At 36.4% G+C, this 21,657-nt stretch overlaps 1 protein-coding gene across 6 annotated transcripts in view; it reads right to left on the bottom strand.

The window, feature by feature from the left end:
• The window catches only part of arhgef10 (Rho guanine nucleotide exchange factor 10), a 52,343-nt gene extending 30,686 nt beyond the window's left edge, over positions 1–21,657 (bottom strand). For 3 of the 6 annotated variants that reach the window (XR_016146685.1, XR_016146687.1, XM_089120368.1), the window contains exons 1-9: positions 21,490–21,656; positions 10,913–11,016; positions 4,947–5,324; positions 3,833–4,129; positions 2,837–2,873; positions 2,544–2,632; positions 2,221–2,277; positions 1,505–1,692; positions 116–232 (exon numbers count right to left, since the gene is read on the bottom strand). Coding sequence is in view for 2 of the 6 variants with exons in the window: in XM_089120368.1 (XP_088976494.1) it covers positions 116–232; positions 1,505–1,692; positions 2,221–2,277; positions 2,544–2,632; positions 2,837–2,873; positions 3,833–4,129; positions 4,947–5,324; positions 10,913–10,949 (1,200 nt within the window). In the remaining 4 variants the exon portion in view is untranslated. Of the gene's footprint in view, positions 1–115; positions 233–1,504; positions 1,693–2,220; positions 2,278–2,543; positions 2,633–2,836; positions 2,874–3,832; positions 4,130–4,946; positions 5,325–10,912; positions 11,017–19,703; positions 19,853–21,489 lie in introns of those variants that run through there. The other 3 variants (XR_016146688.1, XR_016146686.1, XM_039648131.2) reach the window with 3 other exon arrangements.

Below are 21,657 nucleotides of genomic sequence, written 5' to 3'. Positions count from 1 at the left end.
ATGTTTAGTGGGGATGACGGAGGTCAGAAGAAGCCCACCACCAGCGCTAGCACAGAGAAGAAAGAGCACTAGCTCTAGAGACGTCAGGCTAACATACACGCTCTTGTTCTTTTACCTTCTGCTCGTGTTTGTGTTTGAGCTGCTGTAGCTCTACTGTTCCCACTGTGTTTGCCATGAGATCTCGCATCTTTCTCTCATAGTGCTCTTTCAAACGCGTCAGATCTTCAGACAGCTGAACAGGGGGCAGAGAACGAGTTACTGGATAACTCCAACATTCCCTTGTTTTATTTAGAAACTCACTCCGTTAATATTCCTATTGTCTATGAGGCATGCTGTTGTTTACAATACAAAATAAAGGGTGCACTGACATTAATTCCATAATATTTCAATAATAATTTGACAAATATTTTTATTATAATCATTTCCCCCCTGTTATGGGGGACATTAGAAATACTATTAAAACACTACCATAAATAAATAAACATAAAAAAGCATAAAATTAATTCTGAAATAAATGTTAAAGAAAAAACGATGTATTTTAAGTAGTGCTGTCAAACCGATTAATAGCATCTAACAAGTTTGTTTATATAATATACAGCATGTTTGTCTGTGTATGTGCATATACAAACACTATATATATACACGCATGCAAACAAACAGGTGTCTACACACATATTATATAAACAAAAACTTTTGGTTATATTCAATTAATCACGATTAATCAAATTGACAGATCATTAATTTTAAGTAATATTGAGTATAAAATTGTGACATAAGACAAAACTATTGTTGGTTGCAAACAATGGCATGCCAGATATATGATTCATAAATATTACATGTGATTATAAATATTCAAGTCTTTGTATATTCTTTTGGTTAGATTCAATTAATCACGATTAATCGAATTGACAGAGCATTAGTTTTAAGTGATATTAAGTATAAACTTGTGACATAAGACAAAACTATTGTTGGTTGCAAACAATGGCATGCCAGATATATGATTCATAAATATTACATTAGATGACAAATATTAAAATCTTTGCATTGCTTTAAAAGTATTTCATTTTGGGCGCTTCCAAACAATGAATCTGAGACCTTACACACATGCACACACATACACACTCTTACAAATCCCTCTCTCAAAAAAGGTTTCAAATGATCCGACTCTAAATTTGTTCTGCCAGTTCAAAAATAAACCGATTCCCTGGCCAGACTTTGAAATAAACTCATACACAGACTTACTCAAATAAAACTCATCTACTAAATCAGCACCTGAACATACAAACAAAACCAAAACTATTATGGGCAGATTACAGACTTTTCTCACTGTTTTTAAATATTAGTGTGGGCAAATTTTAAATAAACCAATGTTCCACTCCAGACATCAGATCTGAGTACACTGACACAATGTTCACACCACAGAAACAGCAGCATTAATAAAACAGAGAAAAAAAGAAGAAGAGAGAAACAATGAGAGTGAGACAGTAGTAGTGTAAATACACACATGCGTTTTCTTGCTGGGTGCACGGCCCCTGACGAAGGCATTTGGGAGACCATTTTCTCCATGTCCATTCTCTGTGTCACTGGCTTCCTCATAGCTCTCAAACTCACTGGAGCTCCAGCCGTTATCCAGCGAGCTGCTGCCGCCCTCCTCCCCGAACTCAACATCATCATAGATCATCTCATCTGGGTCTGACATAAACACAGTTCACATTTTACAAAAAAAAAAACAGTCCAAATTCATTCCCTCATGACTGTCATCAGCCATAACAGCAGAGCTGTCAGTCACATGACAGTCTTATTGCTGATAGGACACATTTACTCTCAGCTTTCATTTCTCTCACATTTCCTTAGCCAGGCTGCAGGGGTGGGGGATTTACAGATACAATTCTGGATCTATCAACTAATCTGAATTTGAAAATAATTATTAATAATTGTTATTAAAAAGAATATGCAGGCCAAAACAGATACAACTGTATATGCTATTTGGCGTGGAATCACAACATGAACATATTGTATACCAGTAATATAATTACTGTAAATTACAGTAATAATATATATATATATATATATATATATATATATATATATATATACACTCACACAGACTCATACATATACACTGACCCCTATTAGGTTGTTAGCTGATAGGTTAATAACAGACATGAACAAATGCATGTCACAGTTAGTTAAGATCAAGGAAATGACCAGATACTAAACCTGTAGTGGATCCAGAGTTTTCTCTCGGTACATCATCATAAATCACTTCATCTGGATCTAAAACAAACAGAAACATGTAAACAAACACACATGGCTTACAATTTCATATGTGCAACCAAACCAAAACAGTGCAGTGGGCATTAATACGCGTCAATAAATCTGCTGAAAAAGGCTGAGCAGTTCTTCCGAGAGAAGGAAGGAAATGTCTGAGATTCTCTACAGTAACAGGAAACACAGCTGAACAAGGCAAACAAGCCTTTATTCATTCATACACAATCTAAATCCAAGCATTTTATCAGCCAAGCAAAATGCTAAGTACTTACTCTCCATCCAGGCTGTGTTTGCTGGGTCTGATACCCACTTAGTAAGAGCATCTTCCTCTCTGATGACTGGACACTCTTCACTAAAAACACTGGACAAAACATTTGGAATTGGTATATATTCAAACTTCCCTTCAAATTTCTATATCTGTTCGCAGTATTGACAACAGAAAAACACAAATACCGAACAAAAGTGGTTCGTGTACAAGATGATTCATACAGCATAAGGACAGCAATAGGCATCAGATATCTAAGTAAAGCAGTACTAGAGAGTGCACCTGTGCGGTCTCACTCACCTGTCCACGGGGGTATTTCCAGCTCCCACCACAGTCACTGCAGGACACATCAAAAAAGCTTATGCATTAACAGAGACGCACAGATAAACATCCAATTCTGTCTCAAACATGTTCCAATCGGATCAAGTTAACAGCTTGAAAAACAATAAGTAATGTGTTACTGAGAGTCTCCAAGAAAATTCAAGCCAATACTTTTGTTTTTCTCCCTCTCACCTCAACCTACACTAGCAGTTTGGACACACTTGCCTGAATATATAATTCACATAATTCTAAAAACTTTAAAACTAAAGGATAAAGCTTAAATGGTTAGAAATATAATTAAGAATTGTGCATACATATGAATTAAAAAACTGTATTAAAACACACACAACATTGTATGTACACATTATACAGTGTGTGTACTATATATATCACTGCATAATATCCATACTTCCACTTTTTGAAATCCACATATACATACTTTGCTTTAACTAAATACACTACTACATTGTTTTACTGAAGGTTCCAATTTTAAATCGGTTTCCAAAACCAGATACTAATTATGTCTGCCAAGAATGATTTTGTGAAATATGTATACTTTTGAGATGAATGGCTCTCTAACTGTTCCCTTATTATGCTACTGAGGTTTGTTTATTACAATAGAGGTTCACAGACCTAGCGAGCTTTGTGACACTGGACTATATGTGCATTTGGCACTGCATTACTTTCTTCATCATCATTTCATTTGAGAACGCACATGTAGAAGTTTAGTTAACATTTGGGCCACTTTAGAGAAAAAAAAACAGGAAATCTTATCACAGCCAAAGCCACAGCTAAATTTATCCCCAACTTCCTCATGGCAAAATTTCAGAAAAACAAGAGAAGAGCATGAAACAAGGCGGAAAGTGAAAAGAGATGAGTATACTGTATGTATGGTGGGTAAACCCCTATTCCAACCAGACCAGCAGAGAGAGAAAAATGAAAGGGTAACAGATGAGAATAATCATCTCTTTTTACCATCTTCATCCATTGAGAAGTGTCGGATGATAACTGGGGTTGTGTAGGTTGGTCGGATCACCGGCACATTTGAGGGTGTTGCATAACCACAGGGCACTGGCACTGAATACCCAAAGGGCAACCCTGGGCTACTGGGTACATCCTGAATGTCTCTTTCACTCTCATTGGCTGGGGAAGAGGAGGGAGGGCCGCTCTGCTCTGACACCAGCTGTTGCTGGATTGGGGCGATGTCAATCACAGAGTAGGGGCTGACTTTGGCCTTCGAGGTGGGAACCACACCGACACCTCTGCTCTCTACTGATCAGAAAGTGGACAGAGAGGGACAGAGAGTTTAAGCAGCTATTCTAGTGAATTATCTTCGCCCATTTACCTTATCTTAGGTGGGAAGGGATTTATGATACAAAAAAAAAAAAACAACAACTCAAGATTACATCTACATTAACAGTTAGAAAAAAAGAGAAAGATTGAAGGAAGACAGAGACAGATGTAACCTCAGAAACCGTGCAAGCATTTATAAAACAACCAGCAATTTGATTCAATGGGCGGCCACCCAAATGGCTGTAGATTTGATTTCCAGTCAGTAATTCACATAGCCATCATTGTAGAGGGCAATCAATAACTGTACACCATTTACTTTCTTGATCATTCAATTTTCCAGACAGCCAATAGTGCATTGCATAAAACACATTGTAGTCGATACTAGAGTTTTTAATGGCAAGGACACACAAATGAGATAAATGAAAAAAAATATATATATATATATATATATATATATATATATATTCATGTAAAAAACACCCATTTATACTGTGTGACAAAAATATGATTTAATATTTTGAGGAAAATAAAATAATTGATTCCAAAAAATAAATAATTGTTATTGTATTAAATCAAATTGTACAAAATACTATGTTGAAAATAAGTACTTTTTTGAAGCATATCTGAGATAAAAACGTATCACTTTATTATTTTTTTTTTTTACCACAGTGCTATTAATATAAAAAAAAATCATAAACTTGTGATTTCTTAGCAGTCGCTAGAAAGCAGAATTAACAAATACTTTTTGTAATAAATCTCATTGGTAAAAATCATAATTTTAGTATCCAGGACTCACCGTCCTGCTCTCTGTGAGCAGCAGCTCCTGTAGCGCCCTCTAGTGCTGTTGGAGCATCTCTGTCCTGGCCTTCTGCTGCATTGTGACAGAGCTCTATGGGAGGAGGAGGAGGTAGATCACCCTGTGGGAAGGGTTCATGAGCCAAAGGGCTGTTATTAGCGAGGCAGTTCTGGGGTGGAGGGGGCAGATCAGCCTCTGCAGTGAGCACGTTTTCTGGGTTTGGACTTGTTCCATTCACGGGTGCGTCCCTGGCTGCTGATGAGCAGGGTGGAGGCACGGAGATTCCCTCAGGGCCAGGGGGTGGCCGATCCACCTCGGGGCCTTCATCACTACCGCTGTCAAACTCAAACCTCTCACCTTCATCTACGTCATCCAACACTAAAGAGAGACAGATACATGATACATGCTATATAAAAAAAAAAGTTTCTTTTACAACAATACATGTTTGTATTATATATATGATTTCTTTTTTTATACTTCGTAATAGAAATACTTTATTATCTAAAATATATTAAACTTGTGGACCCATGAAAATATGTAGTTTTGCACATTTCTACTAGGAGAGCGCCACTAAAACAGACAAATGATAAGTTAGAAAAGAAAGTCTGTGAATGGAGTATTTTGTGGTTGAGGTTTGTTCCCACCCAGGGTTCACACAGACACATGTTCAAATTTCTGAGAGCAAACTCTAATTTTAGGGTATGTACAAGAACCCTCTGCTCAAACTGGCTCTCAAAGTCAGTTACACTGTGTACAAAGTTGTAAGGGAACAGAGAGAAAAAAAAAAGAAAAAAAAAAATCAAACACCAAAACCAACTACAGGAAGCACATTTATGCTGAAAGGAAACGGGGTCAAAACATCACACTGCTTATTTTCCACAGGTTTGAAGTGCTAAAGAGAAAACATGTCTACTGGGAGAAGAGGACAAAAGACCTAAACTATAAATTCATTTATCAAACAGATCTTACTCATGTGGTTTGGTTTGTACATTACAGGCTGGCCTTGACAAAAAAAAAGAAAAAAAGAAAAGGAAATGCTAGCACTAAATTTAAAGAAGGGGTGTCCAAACTTGGTCCTGGAGGGCTACGTTCTTGGTCTTTGGAAGTCCCATTCACTTTCATTATTGGCAAAGTTGAGGCCAGAAAACTTTGTTTGTGTTCATCTGAAGAAAAAAAGTCATACACATCTGGAACGGCATGAGGGTAATAAAATGATGAGAGAATTTTCATTTTTGGCTGGAGTATCCCATTAAATCATTGTCTGTTCTTCACACAACGTTACCATTTTGAATTTACCATTTGAAAAGACTTGGTAGTTGAATGAACTACTTTTAGGATACTTTCCACTTTTGTGGCACTTTTGTTCCTTTTTAAGCTTTTGAAACTTAGGTAAATGTTAACACTTTAATTCTTGTCCTTTTGTTTAAGATAAAAAAAAGTCACAGGTTTGAAACGATATGGAGCTGAGCAAATGGCAGAATTTTAATTTCTGTGTGAACTGTCTCTTTAAGGAAACCGAGTTTGTTTTTTTCCTTCTGTCTTTAATGATCCTACATCAGAAACTCATTGGCAGCTTTACAGTAATAGATGGCAAGGCAAGGTAGAAAGAAGGGAGGGCTGATGAATAAGAGAAGAGACTGGGAGGGAGCCCTTGACAGAGTGAGGCTATTATGAAGCAAACGCTTGGCAGTTCATGGATTCTCTTGACCCAGTGACTCACTCTTCAGAAATGCGAGTAATGTGAGAGTTCTTTTCCTCCATTCAGCTCCGGACCCCCTGTCCAATCGCAGCGTCCCTCATGGGGCTGAAGCAGTGACCATTATACTACACTACAGTTATTAACTGTTACAGTTTATTTACAAAACAAGACTGTATCCGGACAGTAAGATCTCTAAACCACTGAAATTCATTACATGGAGTCTTAAATAATGATTGTTTTTCCTCTCACAGGGATAATGTGAGGAGTGGTAAAACTAAAAGACTCTGGAACACTGCCCAGGAAAGCGTGTTTCCGTTGACGGAAACAGTTATCTCTTAAAGTCGATAAATCCACCGTGGCGCGTTGGTAAGAGTTTGCTCACTGGAATAGCAGAGATTCCAAACATAGTGAAAAAATGCCGTCCTCCCACTTCAGGCCGCAAAAACAACCAACAGATTTCCTTCGCCTACTTCCATAAGCAAAGCATTTCTCATTCTAATCCACTTAAAGGGTTAGTTCACCCAAAAATGAAAATTAAGTCATTAATTACTCACCCCCATGCTGTACCAACCCCGTAAGACCTTCGTTCGTCTTCGGAACACAAATGAAGATATTTTTGATTAAATTTGAGAGCTGTATAACTACCACATTGGCTCCTAAAGGACTGCCTCTTGACGGCCCAGAAAGTCAACGAAGAAAATGTTTAAATATCCCAAGTGACTACCGTGGCTCAACTATATGTTTATCAAGCGACGCGAATACTTTTTGTGCGAAAAAACAAACAAAAATAACGAGTTTATTCGACTATTTCTTTTCTTCCTTGTAGGCCAGAACGAGACTTCCTTAGATTTCCACAAAGCATGCGCGAGAATTGCGATCTGAAGTAGTGTAAGCTGGTGTGAGCAGATCACAAATCTCGCGCATGCGTCGTGGAAATCTAAGGAAGTCTCGTTCTGGCCTACAAGGAAGAAAAGAAATAGTCGAATAAACTCGTTATTTTTGTTTGTTTTTTCGCACAAAAAGTATTCGCGTCGCTTGATAAACATATAGTTGAGCCACGGTAGTCACTTGGGATATTTAAACATTTTCTTCATTGACTTTCTGGGCCGTCAAGAGGCAGTCCTTTAGGAGCCAATGTGGTAGTTATACAGCTCTCAAATTTAATCAAAAATATCTTCATTTGTGTTCCGAAGACGAACGAAGGTCTTACGGGGTTGGTACAGCATGGGGGTGAGTAATTACTAATTAATGACTTAATTTTCATTTTTGGGTGAACTAACCCTTTAAAGCCAGGTGCACACGTCTCGCTTTATTGAGAAAAACTTTGTGGTGCACAATTTGTGAATACATTCTCTTTCCATGATGCAATAAAACATGGTGGGGGGGGGGGGGGTTAAAGTGTTATATTTTACATTATATTGTTGTATACACTACCATTTAAAAATCTGGTGTCAGTTATTTTTTAAAGAAATTACTTTTACTTAGCAATGACACATTAAGTTGATCAAAAGTGACATTAAAGACATTTATAATGTACCAAAATATTTCTATTTCAAAAAATGATGTTCTATTTGAACTTTCTATTCCTCAAAGAATTCTGGAACAAAAGTGTCATGGCTTAGACAAAAATATTGTGCAGCACAACTGTTTTCAACATTGATAATAACATGAAATGTTTCTTGAGCTCCATGATTTCTGAGCAATCAAAATTGAAAAAATTAAAAAGAAAAAATATATCTGGTTTAATTCTACACAATATCCTAAAACAAAAAATGTTCACCCAGGATCTCACTGGAATCATATCACACAATCTGACAAGCAACAATTTTAAAGGACAAAAAAAACAACAACCCATCTTAAAGTAGTTTGGTTTACCACTGTTACTTGTCGACAGATGAGATGTCATCTTTATTCAGTGTGAGCTAGTGGGAGCACCGTCCCTGCATGCCTCACAGCTACACATGCCAGTCGGCATGCAAACAAAAACAATCTCCATGTACCAAATTAACATGACATCCAGTAATGTGAATGAACAATTTACAACGAAACAATCTGACTCCATGTTAAAAACCTTTGACCCCCAAGTATCGCTCATTACAGTACGACGATGAGCACCTGGTGAGGGAGTACAGGTCAGAGCAAGCCACATCTTTAAATCCCTGAGGGGAAAGGTCAAATCTTAAGAGTTTAAGAAAGGGTAGTTAGCTTTCTTCTTTTGGACTTAAAGGCTTAATTCACCCCAAAATGAAAATTCCGTCATTAGTTACTCACCATCATGTCGTTCCAAACCCAAAGACCTTCGGTCCTCTTCGGAACATAAATGAAGATATTTTTTGATGCAATCTGAGAGCTTTCGGTGCCTTCCACAGACAGCAACTCAACAACAACTTTCAAGGCCCAGAAAGGTCGTAAATACATTGTTAAAATAGTCCGTGTGACTCCAGTGGTTTAACCTTAATGCTATGAAGCGAAGAGAATACTTTTTGTGCCCAAAAACAAACAAAAATAACTTTCTAGAAGAATTTCTTCTCTTCTCTTGATCAGTCTCCTACACTGTTGATGTAGTAAACACTGCAGCGTTTCCGTGTTCTACGTCAGAACGCAGACTTTGTATTGGCCAGCTCACACGCATGTGTCGTGGTGCTCATGTGAACAGCGTCGACTAATTGCCTTCGTCATTCTGTTGTAGAACGCAGAAGCGCTGTACTCCTGTTACAACGTAAACAGCGTAGGAGACTGATACAGAAGAGAAGAAATTCTTCAATAAAGTTGTTATTTTTAAAGTTGTTATTTTGCAATATAGTTTTTTATTTTCGCATATTCTCATTGCTTCATAACATTAGGATTGAACACTGGAGTCACATGGACTATTTTAACAATGTTTTAACTACCTTTCTTGGCCTTGAAAGCGGTTGCTGTCTATGGAGGGCTCAGAAAGCACTCGGATTTCATCAAAACATCTTCATTTTTGTGTTCTGAAGATGAACAAAGGTCTTATGAGTCTGGAAAGACATGACATGAGGGTGAGTAATTAATCACCAAATTTTCATTTTTGGGTGAACTAACCCTTTAACTGAGTAATGGGGAAAAAAACAGTTTGAGAAAGAATCACCGAAGCATGAACAGGGAGATTTGAAAGTGGCTTTATCAGCTCTCTGTGTTAATGAATGGAGTAAGAGAAAGAGATAAAGCACGAGGGAGTTTCCGTATATTCACAAACATGACCAACGGTGAATATTCATGCAGTAAGAGCTTTAAAATAATATGGAATGTGTGCAGTTTTAGTTTAAACTTTAACATTAGCTTATCGACTCAAATGGGTCTCGTTCCTTATGATGCAGTTTATTCATTTGTTGTTTTGGAAAAGATCTGCTGACAAAAATTACCCTTTTATGGTTAAAGGGGCTTATGGTTTTAAACTGTTATACTGAATAGCGGAAGACAGATATATCTCTTTTTCTGAAACATTTGGCTTTCTTAATTTACCGATAAACAGCACTGAGTATGCCAGTGCCGGAGTGGAGACGCACAGGACTTCCATTCTCTTCTTATAAATTATTAGACAAAATATAAAAAAAATAGAGAATAGAGAAAAATAGAGAAAGTAAATGGTCTAATACTTCCTCACTGTTGGCATTTAGCAAATAAGAATTTTGATTATTTAAACAAGTCTTTAAATGGCCAAATAGATATTTAGTTCATTCATTTATTCAATGTCATTTTTAGTAAATAGAAATAATTTAAATTCAAAGTTTAAAATCAAACTTCCTCACACCAATGTGTGTAGACTATTTCCTCATAAAATCAAGTTGTGAATAGGTATGTACAAAGACATACAGATCTGGAATGATATGAGGAAGGAAATGACAATTATTTTTCAACAATCCCTTTAATTACAGCACTACTTTAATAAGGAAAATAATATTTCAAAACTCAAGTCTCTGTTTTCTGGCTGCTTTTTTCACCTCCCCTGCATTTGTTCAACCCACACACTTCTTAGTGGCTGAGCCATGGAATGTGTTTACACTGTTCATTCTCTTCTCCTCTCCTCTCTGCCCTTCAGGCTCCTATAAGAACGTTATTCCTGTGCATTCGACACAGTGAGAGTGAATATGACCATGATACACATCAGTAAAACCCCTGCTGCTTTTAGATGCTTTGACAAAAATTGGCATTCACATTTTTGTGCGAGAAACACACTGTCCTCCTGTCAAAGTAAACACTAAACAGTCTGCGCTGAGAGCTGTGAGAGGACAGATCTGCTTACAGTCTGGTGGAGGAGGGGGGAAATCCTCCACGTCCATGCTGAACACGCTTTTCTGAGACACACAACGATGATCAGGGAGAGATCCTTCACCAACTCTAACAAACCTACAGGAACAGAGACAGCGGTTAGCCACAGAGACAATTCACCCACACAAACACATACAAGAATGACCTCATAGCTTAAAGCAATAGCTCATCCAAAATGACAATTATACTACTATTTACTCATCCTTCTTATGTTTGTTTCAAACTCATATGATGTATTTTCCAGGAACACAAAAGTTACATTTTTTAAATAATCGTTACGCAGCACTTTGCATACAATGGCAGTTCATTGTGATGATCAGGTGCCATCATGCTCCAAAATGACTGAAAAAGTTGATCATGTTTGAAAATATCAATTTAAATAAACACAAATTCACAACACTTGCGTACGCACATGAATTTGTTCTTAAAGGGATAGTTCACCCAAAAATGATGGGTGAACTGACTGTAAGTTTGTATTTGTTTTTGAGTGCAATGCCCACATTAAAATCCAATTAACAATAGACAGAACCAACACAGATAATCTGTTACTGTTACACTAGGGATCAGTTCAGTTCAGTAATACTTTATTAATTCCCAAGGGGGAAATTCTTTGTCACAATTGTCCACATAACAAACAAGAATAAAGATTATAAAAGCATTTCCATTACTTGGATATGTTATAATGAACATATTCATTAAATCTAATGTTCCAGTGAACAAGGAAATAACAACGAGAATATTACACATTGATTTTAAAACAGATCAGATTAAACAGATAATGTGGCACAGCAAACCAAAATATTAACAATTTAAAACTAATGGTTCCTGTGTCAAACAATTAGAGGGAAGAAATATAAAGCTTGATGGCCACTGGCAGAAATGACTTCCTGTGGCGCTCAGTGGTGCATTTTGGTAAAATAAGTATTGCACTGAAAGTGATCCTGTGTTTGAGTAGCAGATGAGAGACTATGTCACAGTACGGAAGAAAACATCATGCCCTTACTTCCATTTCACTTCAATTTTAAGGTTTTCTTTTTAATAATTTTCTTCATTTGAAGAGGCTTTTTTTCTTCATTGTGAAATCAGGACACTTACTTCCATGACATTTTATGCCTCCCAAAAATATAAAAATTAATTTTAATTAAAAAAATTACAAACATAAAAACAATTAATAAAAGACATCCCCACACAAAAACAATGGGCCAACCAATGGTGTCAGTTAGGGGTATCTGTTTTACTAAACAATAACTTTAACCCTAAGCAGAGTGTTTGGGGAAACCTGAATGGACCTCACAGACACCTTCAGTCCACAATCACTCAGAATCTCTGGCCTCTGTTTGTTCATATGCACTGATATGACTACACCACCATAACATACTGGGCTAAAAATTTCTCCCCACCCACTCAGCAAGCAACACTGTAGATCAAAGTCAGATATGTAATCAACTGTCACATGACATTGGAGTGGCAGTTCATCACTGTTGGCCCACTTATTACATCCAAACTGGAAAAGCACGCACATGTACAGACATGAGTGACTCCGGACAATCTGTGACAGGGAGGGATAGAAAACCCTTTTTCCTGCAGCTCTCTCTCACACACTCACACACACACACAGATGCAACAGTGCTTTCTTCTCAGCTGTGTTTTCAGACGAGGGTCAGTGGAACAGAGAAGTCATTCTGTGGCATAGAGGAGTTTCTCATGAGGCTCATGTGTGTGCGACCCTGAAGGTCAGCAAGAGACGAGGCGGACTGACTGACGCAAGACTATTATCACACACAATAAGATCCTGGGACAGACACGCAAGCTGTTCTCTCGTTATCACAGTACTCACGAGTCACTAACAAACATGACGAGAAGAAAATCTGTTTTGCTGACGGTCATTGTAATCATTTGGAATGACAGCAAAACTACAAGTGACAGCCCAAATTGTTTAGCAGCATTGGATTCAGGAGTATTTTTCCCCAATCAATTCCTCAATAAAAAAAAAAAAAAAATGTAAACAGACAGTACATATGAAATATATTGTAATGCAACTAATTGAATTTGGATTAATTGACCAAAATTGACAGTGAAAACTTGTCCTAATTTTCTGTTTCTGTTTTAAGAATCCTTTCTAAGAATCCTGGGGGGGAAACAGTTTCACACAAAAAAATATTAAAAAAACAGTTTATGGAAAAACAGATTTCAAAAGAAAAAACGGTTTCATCTTTGATATACTCGAATAATTATTTCTTGAGCAAATCAGCATATTAGAATGACTTATGAAGAATCATGCGACACTGAAGACTGGAGTAATGATGCTGAAAATGCAGCTATGCAATCATACTTTTTTTTTTTTATTATTGTATGCTGCCTTGAGCATACCAACTTTTGAACTGTAGTACACACACACAGCTTCAATACAGTGGCATAGAACTCATATTAGTCAGAATTCATTGTAACTCAAGGTTATGAAAGTCATTTTCTATCAGGAGAAGATGAATGACATTTTTTACTTCCAGAACTTGTGCACTATATTAAACAGCAGATCCTCATGACACAGTCAATGAGCGGGGAAAAGCCAGAATGGTGACTGCTTGTTTAGTCTACTACACACTTACACACTCTGTAAAGCTTATCTTTTTCTCTCTCCACCCACAGACTCCATATGCCATAACAACGAAGAAAAGAGATAAGAACAGACGTCTGCCTAACTTTGAGTGGGAAAATCAGACAGACATAAAATATTAAGTCAAGGTGCAAGTATGCTGCTTTTTAACTTGTTAACAACAGAGTTTGATAAAAAAAAAAAAAAAAAAAAAAGAGTTTGATAAAAACTCTGTCGTGTAACAAAATTGTCCGCTGATGTCAAATACTTAGATCTGACAAACTTTATAGACATTTGGGAATTTTTTTTTGAAAAAAAAAAAAGATTTTTCTGAAAAAGTAATTGTTTTTGTTTAATAATAACCTGTAGTGTTTATAATTTCATTACCTTCTAATTAAAACTTATTAGAAATATATAGTAGGGCTGGGCGATATATCGAGTATCTACGATGTATCGTTATATTTTTTGAAACGATATGGAATGAGGCAATACCGTTTATATCGATACAGTAGTTTGATATGAGCACATCTGAAAAATAGCGGAGGTTGCAGTGTGAGCTGCTGCAGTGAAAGTAGCTAGGCTACGTAGTAGCTACAATTTGTCCTAAACATGACACAAGCTTATATTAATTGCGTCAAAATCACTTTGATATAGTTAACAAGTTTAAGGCAGCTTGCCGCCCTGTCAAATGCTCTGACAGACACTGTTGCTGACTGACAGATATACTTGCGCTGTTTAATGCGTTTGAGATGTGGTGCTTTCCTCAGTGCTCAACTTACATTTCACAGGTATATTCTCCATCTGTAAATGTTAGAAAGTAAAGCAAATATGTCCACTTCACAACAAATATGTCCATGTCAGAAGAGGACGAGCTTCTGCAAGTGAATCTCCGCTAAAATTCATGCTTCCTTGAACGAGCGCCGGCGCGCGCATGCGCGTGAATAGTACTACGTAGTACGCAAATAAAATAAACATATTGCTAAAATATTTGTTGTTTGAGAAAATAAATGTGCCATATGTGGAATTTTAAACCTACAAGTATATATTTTTAATGAAAGTGAAAGTGATTATAATGGGGTAATCAAATGCAGGCTAATATAATTAGTTTGTGCGTTTGTTTTTGTTTTTATTTTAATTTTTAGTTTAGCTTTTAGTCAATATAAAAACAAAAGCTTTTTGCACATAATATATTGCATAGCCTATATTATATTTGTTTCCATATCCTTCAATATCAACATTGTTTGTAGGATATCATTGGGCCGAATGTGAATATATATATATATATATATATATATATTTTTTTTTAAATATAAAGGGTTTTTTTTTCATCTAAATAGAAAACGTAGAAAGTACCGAGATATATATCGTATATCGCCATTTGACCAAAAAATATCGAGATATGATTTTTTGGCCATATCGCCCAGCCCTAATATATAGTATAATATAACGTAATCATACTATGACTACATACATCAAATGCGTGTGAAACAATTCCTGATCAAACACACAAACTGGGTTTCATGTTTTAAACATATACATAGACATTTATTTTTATACCGTACAAAGTGTATATGCTATCCCCTAACCCTAAACACAGCCCGCACAGAAAACGTTCTGCATTTTTACATAAAAATAACATTTATTATTTATAAGCTGTTTTCCTCATAGGGAGCAAACAATTACTCCAAGGTTAAAAAAACAGGTATTACGCCTCACAACACATGGGTTTACCTGTGTACCAACACAACCAACAGGAAACAGAGCTATGACAGAATGTGTGAAGCTTGAAATAACAACACAAAAATCAGAGCTGTGTGTGCAGAAACACTAATTTATGGATCAACCTTAACAAAGCACATTTGCCTTCAGAGCATTATGACACCATGACAATACATCACTTAAATGACAGGTAGTTAACACGAGGGAGCTTTAAATGACAAGTTTCAGAGGTCTGTGGCTTAGGAAAAGGCTGCGATGGGATATAAATTCAATCCTACATGACAGTCAAGCTTTATTTCTCTGTTCTGATGACACAACAGACAGTAAATTTTGCAGACCACACTACTAAACAAACTCACAACCACACCGCTGGTGTGAAACTATAGACACTCAAACAGCGTTCATTATAGGAATCATAGGGATATTTTAAATTACAATTACATCACACCAATGATTGTCTGAAAATCGAATGTTTTTTTTTTTTTACAAACACATGATCAACAGAAGATCAATTTACTGGGCTTGTGCAATGTGCATGAAGCATCCAGAGAGTTGGGAGTGTCAGCATTGACCATGACGAGCTGATCAATGTTTAGTTTGAGCTTGAATTCAGGGTGTGTAATTGTGCAGGGCAAGGGAAAAAAAAAAACCCTGCTGTTGAAATGTGGCTTCAGGGCTTCTACCAGTCTGCTGCTTCCTGTATCACTTCAGACATGTCTAAAGAGAATGAAGTCAGTTTGTTAGTGTAATAATAGGGATGGGCAACGATTAATCGCATCCAAAATCAAAGTTTGTGTTTACATAATATATGTGTGTGTACTAGTGTATATAATTAATTTGTATATATAAATACCCACACATGCATGTGTATATTTAAGAAATATGTGCATGTATATATTTTATATATATTTATTTACAATTAATATTATATATAAATATAAATATTTGATATATTAATAACTAGGGGTGGGCGATATGGAAAAAATATCATATCACGATTTTTTTAGGAAAATCACGATCACGATTTTTTATCACGATTCTTTTTCAAGTTGGTTTTAATATTTTTAATTGGTTTTAAGTGGCTGTTCATTACAGCCAAACTAATGTCCCTATGTTAAAAACAAAGCCTTAGGTAACAAAAGAAAAAAGAAAGCCACACATTTAGGCCAGTGGCGAAGATAAAAATCTTTGTCATTATTTTCTTTGTTATTAAAAAAATAAGACAAGATAAACATTACACAAATTAATATTCATATTAAATAAATAGTGCTTTATTTTTTCAGATGCAGTAGGTGTATTTAGCAGTTGCAATGAAGTAATTAAATGAACAAATATGAAATTAAAACACTACATAGACTTCACTGAATAAATTGATTCTTATTAAAGATATATTTAAGTTCTCAGTCAGTGAGTGATTTTCTCCTTGTGTTTTTTTTTTTTATTAACACTAAAGGGATAGTTCCCTCAAAAATGAAAATTGTCTTAATTTACTCTCTCAAGATGTTTTAAACCCGAATAAGTTTCTTTCTTCTGTTGAAAATAAAAGTTATTTTGAATAATGTGGGTAACCGAACAGTTGCTGGTCCCCTTATAGTTTTTTTTTTAGGTTCTCTCCTGGAAGTTAATGGGGACCAGCAACTGTTTGGTTACCCACATTAAAAAAAAATTGTCTTTTGTGTTCAGCACAAGAAAGAAATTAATACAGGTTTGGAACAACATTAGAGTGAGTAAATAATGACTTAATATATATATATTTTTTTTTGTGAACTATCCCTTTAAGGACAAGCGGCAGTAGGCTACTATTTATTCCTGTTGCTTAGACCAGCACGCGACGCGTTTAATATAGACGCATATTTCACCAGATATTCTCTCAAATGTTTGCTTTCACTTTAGACATAGCCTGTTTATGTAAACATAGTGTGTATTTAACAGTATTAGCATAATAAGACTCGAAAGATAACTTAGTCCAGTATTCAGGCGCTGTTTGACAGGCTTCTAGTGCCTGTGAGCGTCGGGGGCTATGCGGTCAGGAAAGCGCACGTTAGAACAGCGGATCAGCGCGTGAATTAAATGTTTAACTGGCAAGGCTTATGCAAATAATGAACTTTTGTGAATTGCGGTGTACCGTACCTATTCCTTAACGTGTGATCATGTGTAGGCTACGTCGCGTTGTACAGTTGAGAGACGGAGGCGCCAGAACTGAACTGATAGAATGCACTGTAACACGATACTACGATATTTCTTCAAAAGCAGATCGTGGAGACATTTTAATCGTCCACGATTAAAAATCGTCATATCGCACACCCCTATTAATAACACATTTTTCTTAAATATATGAAGAGTTCAGATGCAAAAGCCTCTAAGTGCCATTTGAAATTTTCTTCTAGAATGATCATTTTTATCAAGCTTGTATATTTAAGTTCAGCAATTTCACTTAAATGGCAATGATAATTACCTATTAATTGTTATTTAAGTGAAATTACTGAACTTAAATATGCAAGTTTGATACAAATCATCATTAAAGAAGAAAATTTCAAATGGCATTTAGAGGCTTTTGCATCTGAACTCTTCATATACATGCATGTGGGTATTTATATATACAAATTAATTCTACACACTACACACACATATATTATGTAAACACAAACTTTGATTTTGGATGCGATTAATCGCGATTAATCGTTGTCCATCCCTAAACACCGATATGCCTCATTGCGCACATTTACCTTCGTTTTTTAGTCCAAACCAACAGAACTCATCTCATCAAGCCACACAAATTTTTATCTGTCCTTTGAACAGTTTGCATAAGTGATGTCACAAAATCGAACGGCTCAATTTGATGCATGGGAAAACATAAAGAGATTAAAACAAAAACACTGGATAGATTTTTGTCATTATATAGGATGGTTGTGTACAGGCACTGCCAACACACATTTCAGTACAATCAACTTCATCAATGGTAAAATCAAGTGCATGTACCATTATATGACCCCTTTAAGAAATGACTGCTAACGGTATGTGAACATCTCACAACACATTATCACAATAAATGCCTTAAAGTCTCAACATTGAGTCTGCAAAGATGTCTAGACTGCTGTTCAGGGTCAAAAGTGTAATTCACAGTTAGAATTCCTGACAGAAGTACACTTTACAAACCACTAAATAATGACCTGGAAGAGCAAACGACATGCCATCCATCTACTTTCTCCTATAAACCATCTTGAAATCTGTTAAATATGGACCAGTAAAGCAAACTCTATGACCTGAAGCAAACACACCCAATGAGGCGGGCAGGCAGGTCAAAGTCAGTCTAAATCCTGCTGGGTTAAAGACAGAGGATGAGGAGGCGAGAAATTAAAGGGATAGTTCACACAAAGGTTTTCACAAATGAAAATGATATTTTGAAGAATGCCATAGTAGGGAAAAAAACTATGGAAGTCAATGGCTACCTGGACTTAATTGGGATACGCACACCAGGTTTGGAACAATATGAGGGTGAGTAAAAGATGACAGAATTCTAATTTTTGGGTGAAATATCCCTTTAAGTTTAATGAAGTCTAACATAACATCCATGATATACTGTTATCTGTGTCACCATGTTAACAATGGAACTGCAAATCAGATATGAAGGCTAAATAATGTTTAGATTCCAAGTTCACATGCATCTTTTATTTATCATTATTTACTCAAAGTCATTCTGTGGAACACAAAAGAAGATATTTAGAAGAGTTTCTCCGGGTTTTATTTTTTTTTAATTTTTTGTCAATAGAATGCACGTCAGTGGAATTCAGGGCTGTTTTTTAGGGCTCCACTGACTTTCATTATATGAAAAAATCTTAGTATATTCCACAATAGAAAGAAAGTCTTACATGTTTGGAACAACATGAGAGTGAGTAAATGATATTTTTGAGTGCTATCCCTCTAAAAGTTTTAGAGACGGCAAGTCTATGGTGCTTTGAGAAGCTGCATCACTCCTGGCATTTTTGGCATTTCTGTGGATTCTCAGCGGATTTCAGTAATCCTTCACAGAACACACAAGCTCATAGACGGACACGGGAGATCTAACAATTAACAAACATGGATCCCAAGTGTATTGCATCTGCATGACCACAATGCTAGATCACCCAACAAAACACCATCTGCCCTGACTCTGTTAGCACAACAAAACAACTCAATGAATATGAAGCAAACTAAAAGTTTTTTTCCTTATCCCACTATTTCCAGTCCCCCCATCATAAATTCCATTTCCTTGCAGATTCCTGAAGGAAAGCCTTCCCACTCCACACTGAATCACAGAGATATAATGTCATTCCTAAAGAGCACACTTGTATGTCAACCTCTATATGTGTAATAAACACTACAAGACAACAACTCAAAGAAATGTTAATAGGCTGCAAACAAATGTTCGTTTGGATGTGAACTGAACCAATGTTTAGCCAGCTTGAAAACAAACCTTGTAATCCACAGTCTTTAATTACAGAGCAGATCACTGTGAGAGGAGAAGCCCCCTGCCCTGCTCCAGTGGTGTGGCTATTTGCTAAGCAAATTGCCTGCGATCTGAGCAAATCCTGTCCTCTCCTGCGCTCTGATGCAAAGTGAGTCGGACAAGCATGCAGCCAAACAATGCAGTCGCACATGAGAGGGCTCTTCCCCTGTATCAAACACACTCATAGGAAAAGGCCAGAGGGCCTCAGATTCCTGAAAGCACTGCAGCTCACAGGGAAGGAAATGATGCCGTAAAACCGAGGGGAAGTGGAAAAGTTTGACTAATTAAAAAGAGCATTCCTTAAATGTTTCCAAACATTTGATTCATGTTTAATGGGAGGTATGAAGCTCTGAACCGTCACTGAATGACACACTGTGTGAATGAAAGCTCGGATCTTTAGAAAGGCTCTTTACTTGAGAACTGTTCGGCAACCTTCTCTCCAACAGGCACGCAGAAGAGTGTATCCTTCAGCTCTACAGAATGCGTATTGTGAAGGACGAAAACTTCAAAAAAATTCCAAGAATGAGTAGCCAAACTAAATTTATATTTTCATACTGAAGGACATTATGATAAGCATCTGTGATATTCATTTTTATTTTTGGAACAGTAAAATGATTTTTGTATTCTAGCAGGGTTTTTTGAGCACTTCATTTCCATGATTTTTCCCAATTATTTCTTTAAAAGTATGGTGCACTCAGTAAGTTGTGAACTACATTTGACAGGTTCTAATTCATCCCATAGCAGCACCCATTAGCGTGGATGCAACTAGAATATGTGTACTAACTGTGGCTGGTTTGCATCAAAGCCGTGGGCTATATTTTTTTATTTTGTTTCATTTCATCTCCATTTTCTTCTTTACTGCACACATCCATATAAAAGATGTCATTGGTTTCCAACAGACTTTTATATGGTTTGTTTGAAATTATTTCATCGCTCCAGCAGGTGTCTTGTTTGGACTCATTTTGTTGAAATGACTTATATAAAGTAAATATAAGATATAAAGTAAACATTCAGTCAATTACATGACATGACGGTTTTCAACATTTCAGGGACCAAGAGGGACCCTCTCCATTCAAAATAAAACAACTTTTTCTAGAAGACTGACATGATTGGATTCTTCATTTTACATGAGTGTAAATCATGTTAGTCACATTTCCCAAAAGTTTGGTTAAAGTTTTCATTTTAAAACAAACATTTTAATAAGTTACATGGGGAGCACATTTAAATCACCACACCGAGCCATTACTAGGTAATAACTTGTACGATTCTTAATCATTAAAATAATCCAAGACCACAATTGTATAATTCACTGATATTTCCAAGATAGCTTTGAACATGCATCACTGTGCAACACGTTTTAGATTAGATTAACGTTACACGACGAATGAAGCGGTTCTTATGAAGTTCGTTCTTATCGATGTTTACTAAAACTGAATTGTATAGATTTTTAATAAAATCGAACATAACTGTGCGAAGTTGTCACTTGCCACGTAAAGCGGAATCCAAAAGGAAAAGGGCAGGCAGACGCCCAGATGTTGAAAACTTCACAGTTTATGTTATTAAAAATATCTGAACACTGCAACAGCGCTCAGACAGTACGCTACGCTTCATTGCAGGGTGAAATTTGCACCAAGGTAGGCTAAATCAATATCACGGCATACGCGCGTTACAATTACACTCATTTTACACATAACAGACTTTCAGTGGAAGTGTTTGGGAATTTCATACGCATGCTTTACCAAACGTTACTCACCATCTTTCTTGGATCTTTGAAGTAATTCAAGTTTAAATCCCGTCTATGGTGCGGAAAGCCGGTTAGTAGCAGAACAGACCCAACTTCATAAATATTCACTATATCATTTTTAAAGACAGTAGGCAACTTTTCCACTGGTTTTCCCAAACGCAAGCCAACCACTCCAAG

The sequence above is a fragment of the Pimephales promelas genome, chromosome 15, assembly GCF_988280905.1.
Source record: "Pimephales promelas chromosome 15, fPimPro1.hap1.1, whole genome shotgun sequence".
Classification (NCBI taxonomy): Eukaryota; Metazoa; Chordata; class Actinopteri; order Cypriniformes; family Leuciscidae; genus Pimephales; species Pimephales promelas.
This window is presented reverse-complemented; position numbering and strand designations above follow the sequence as displayed.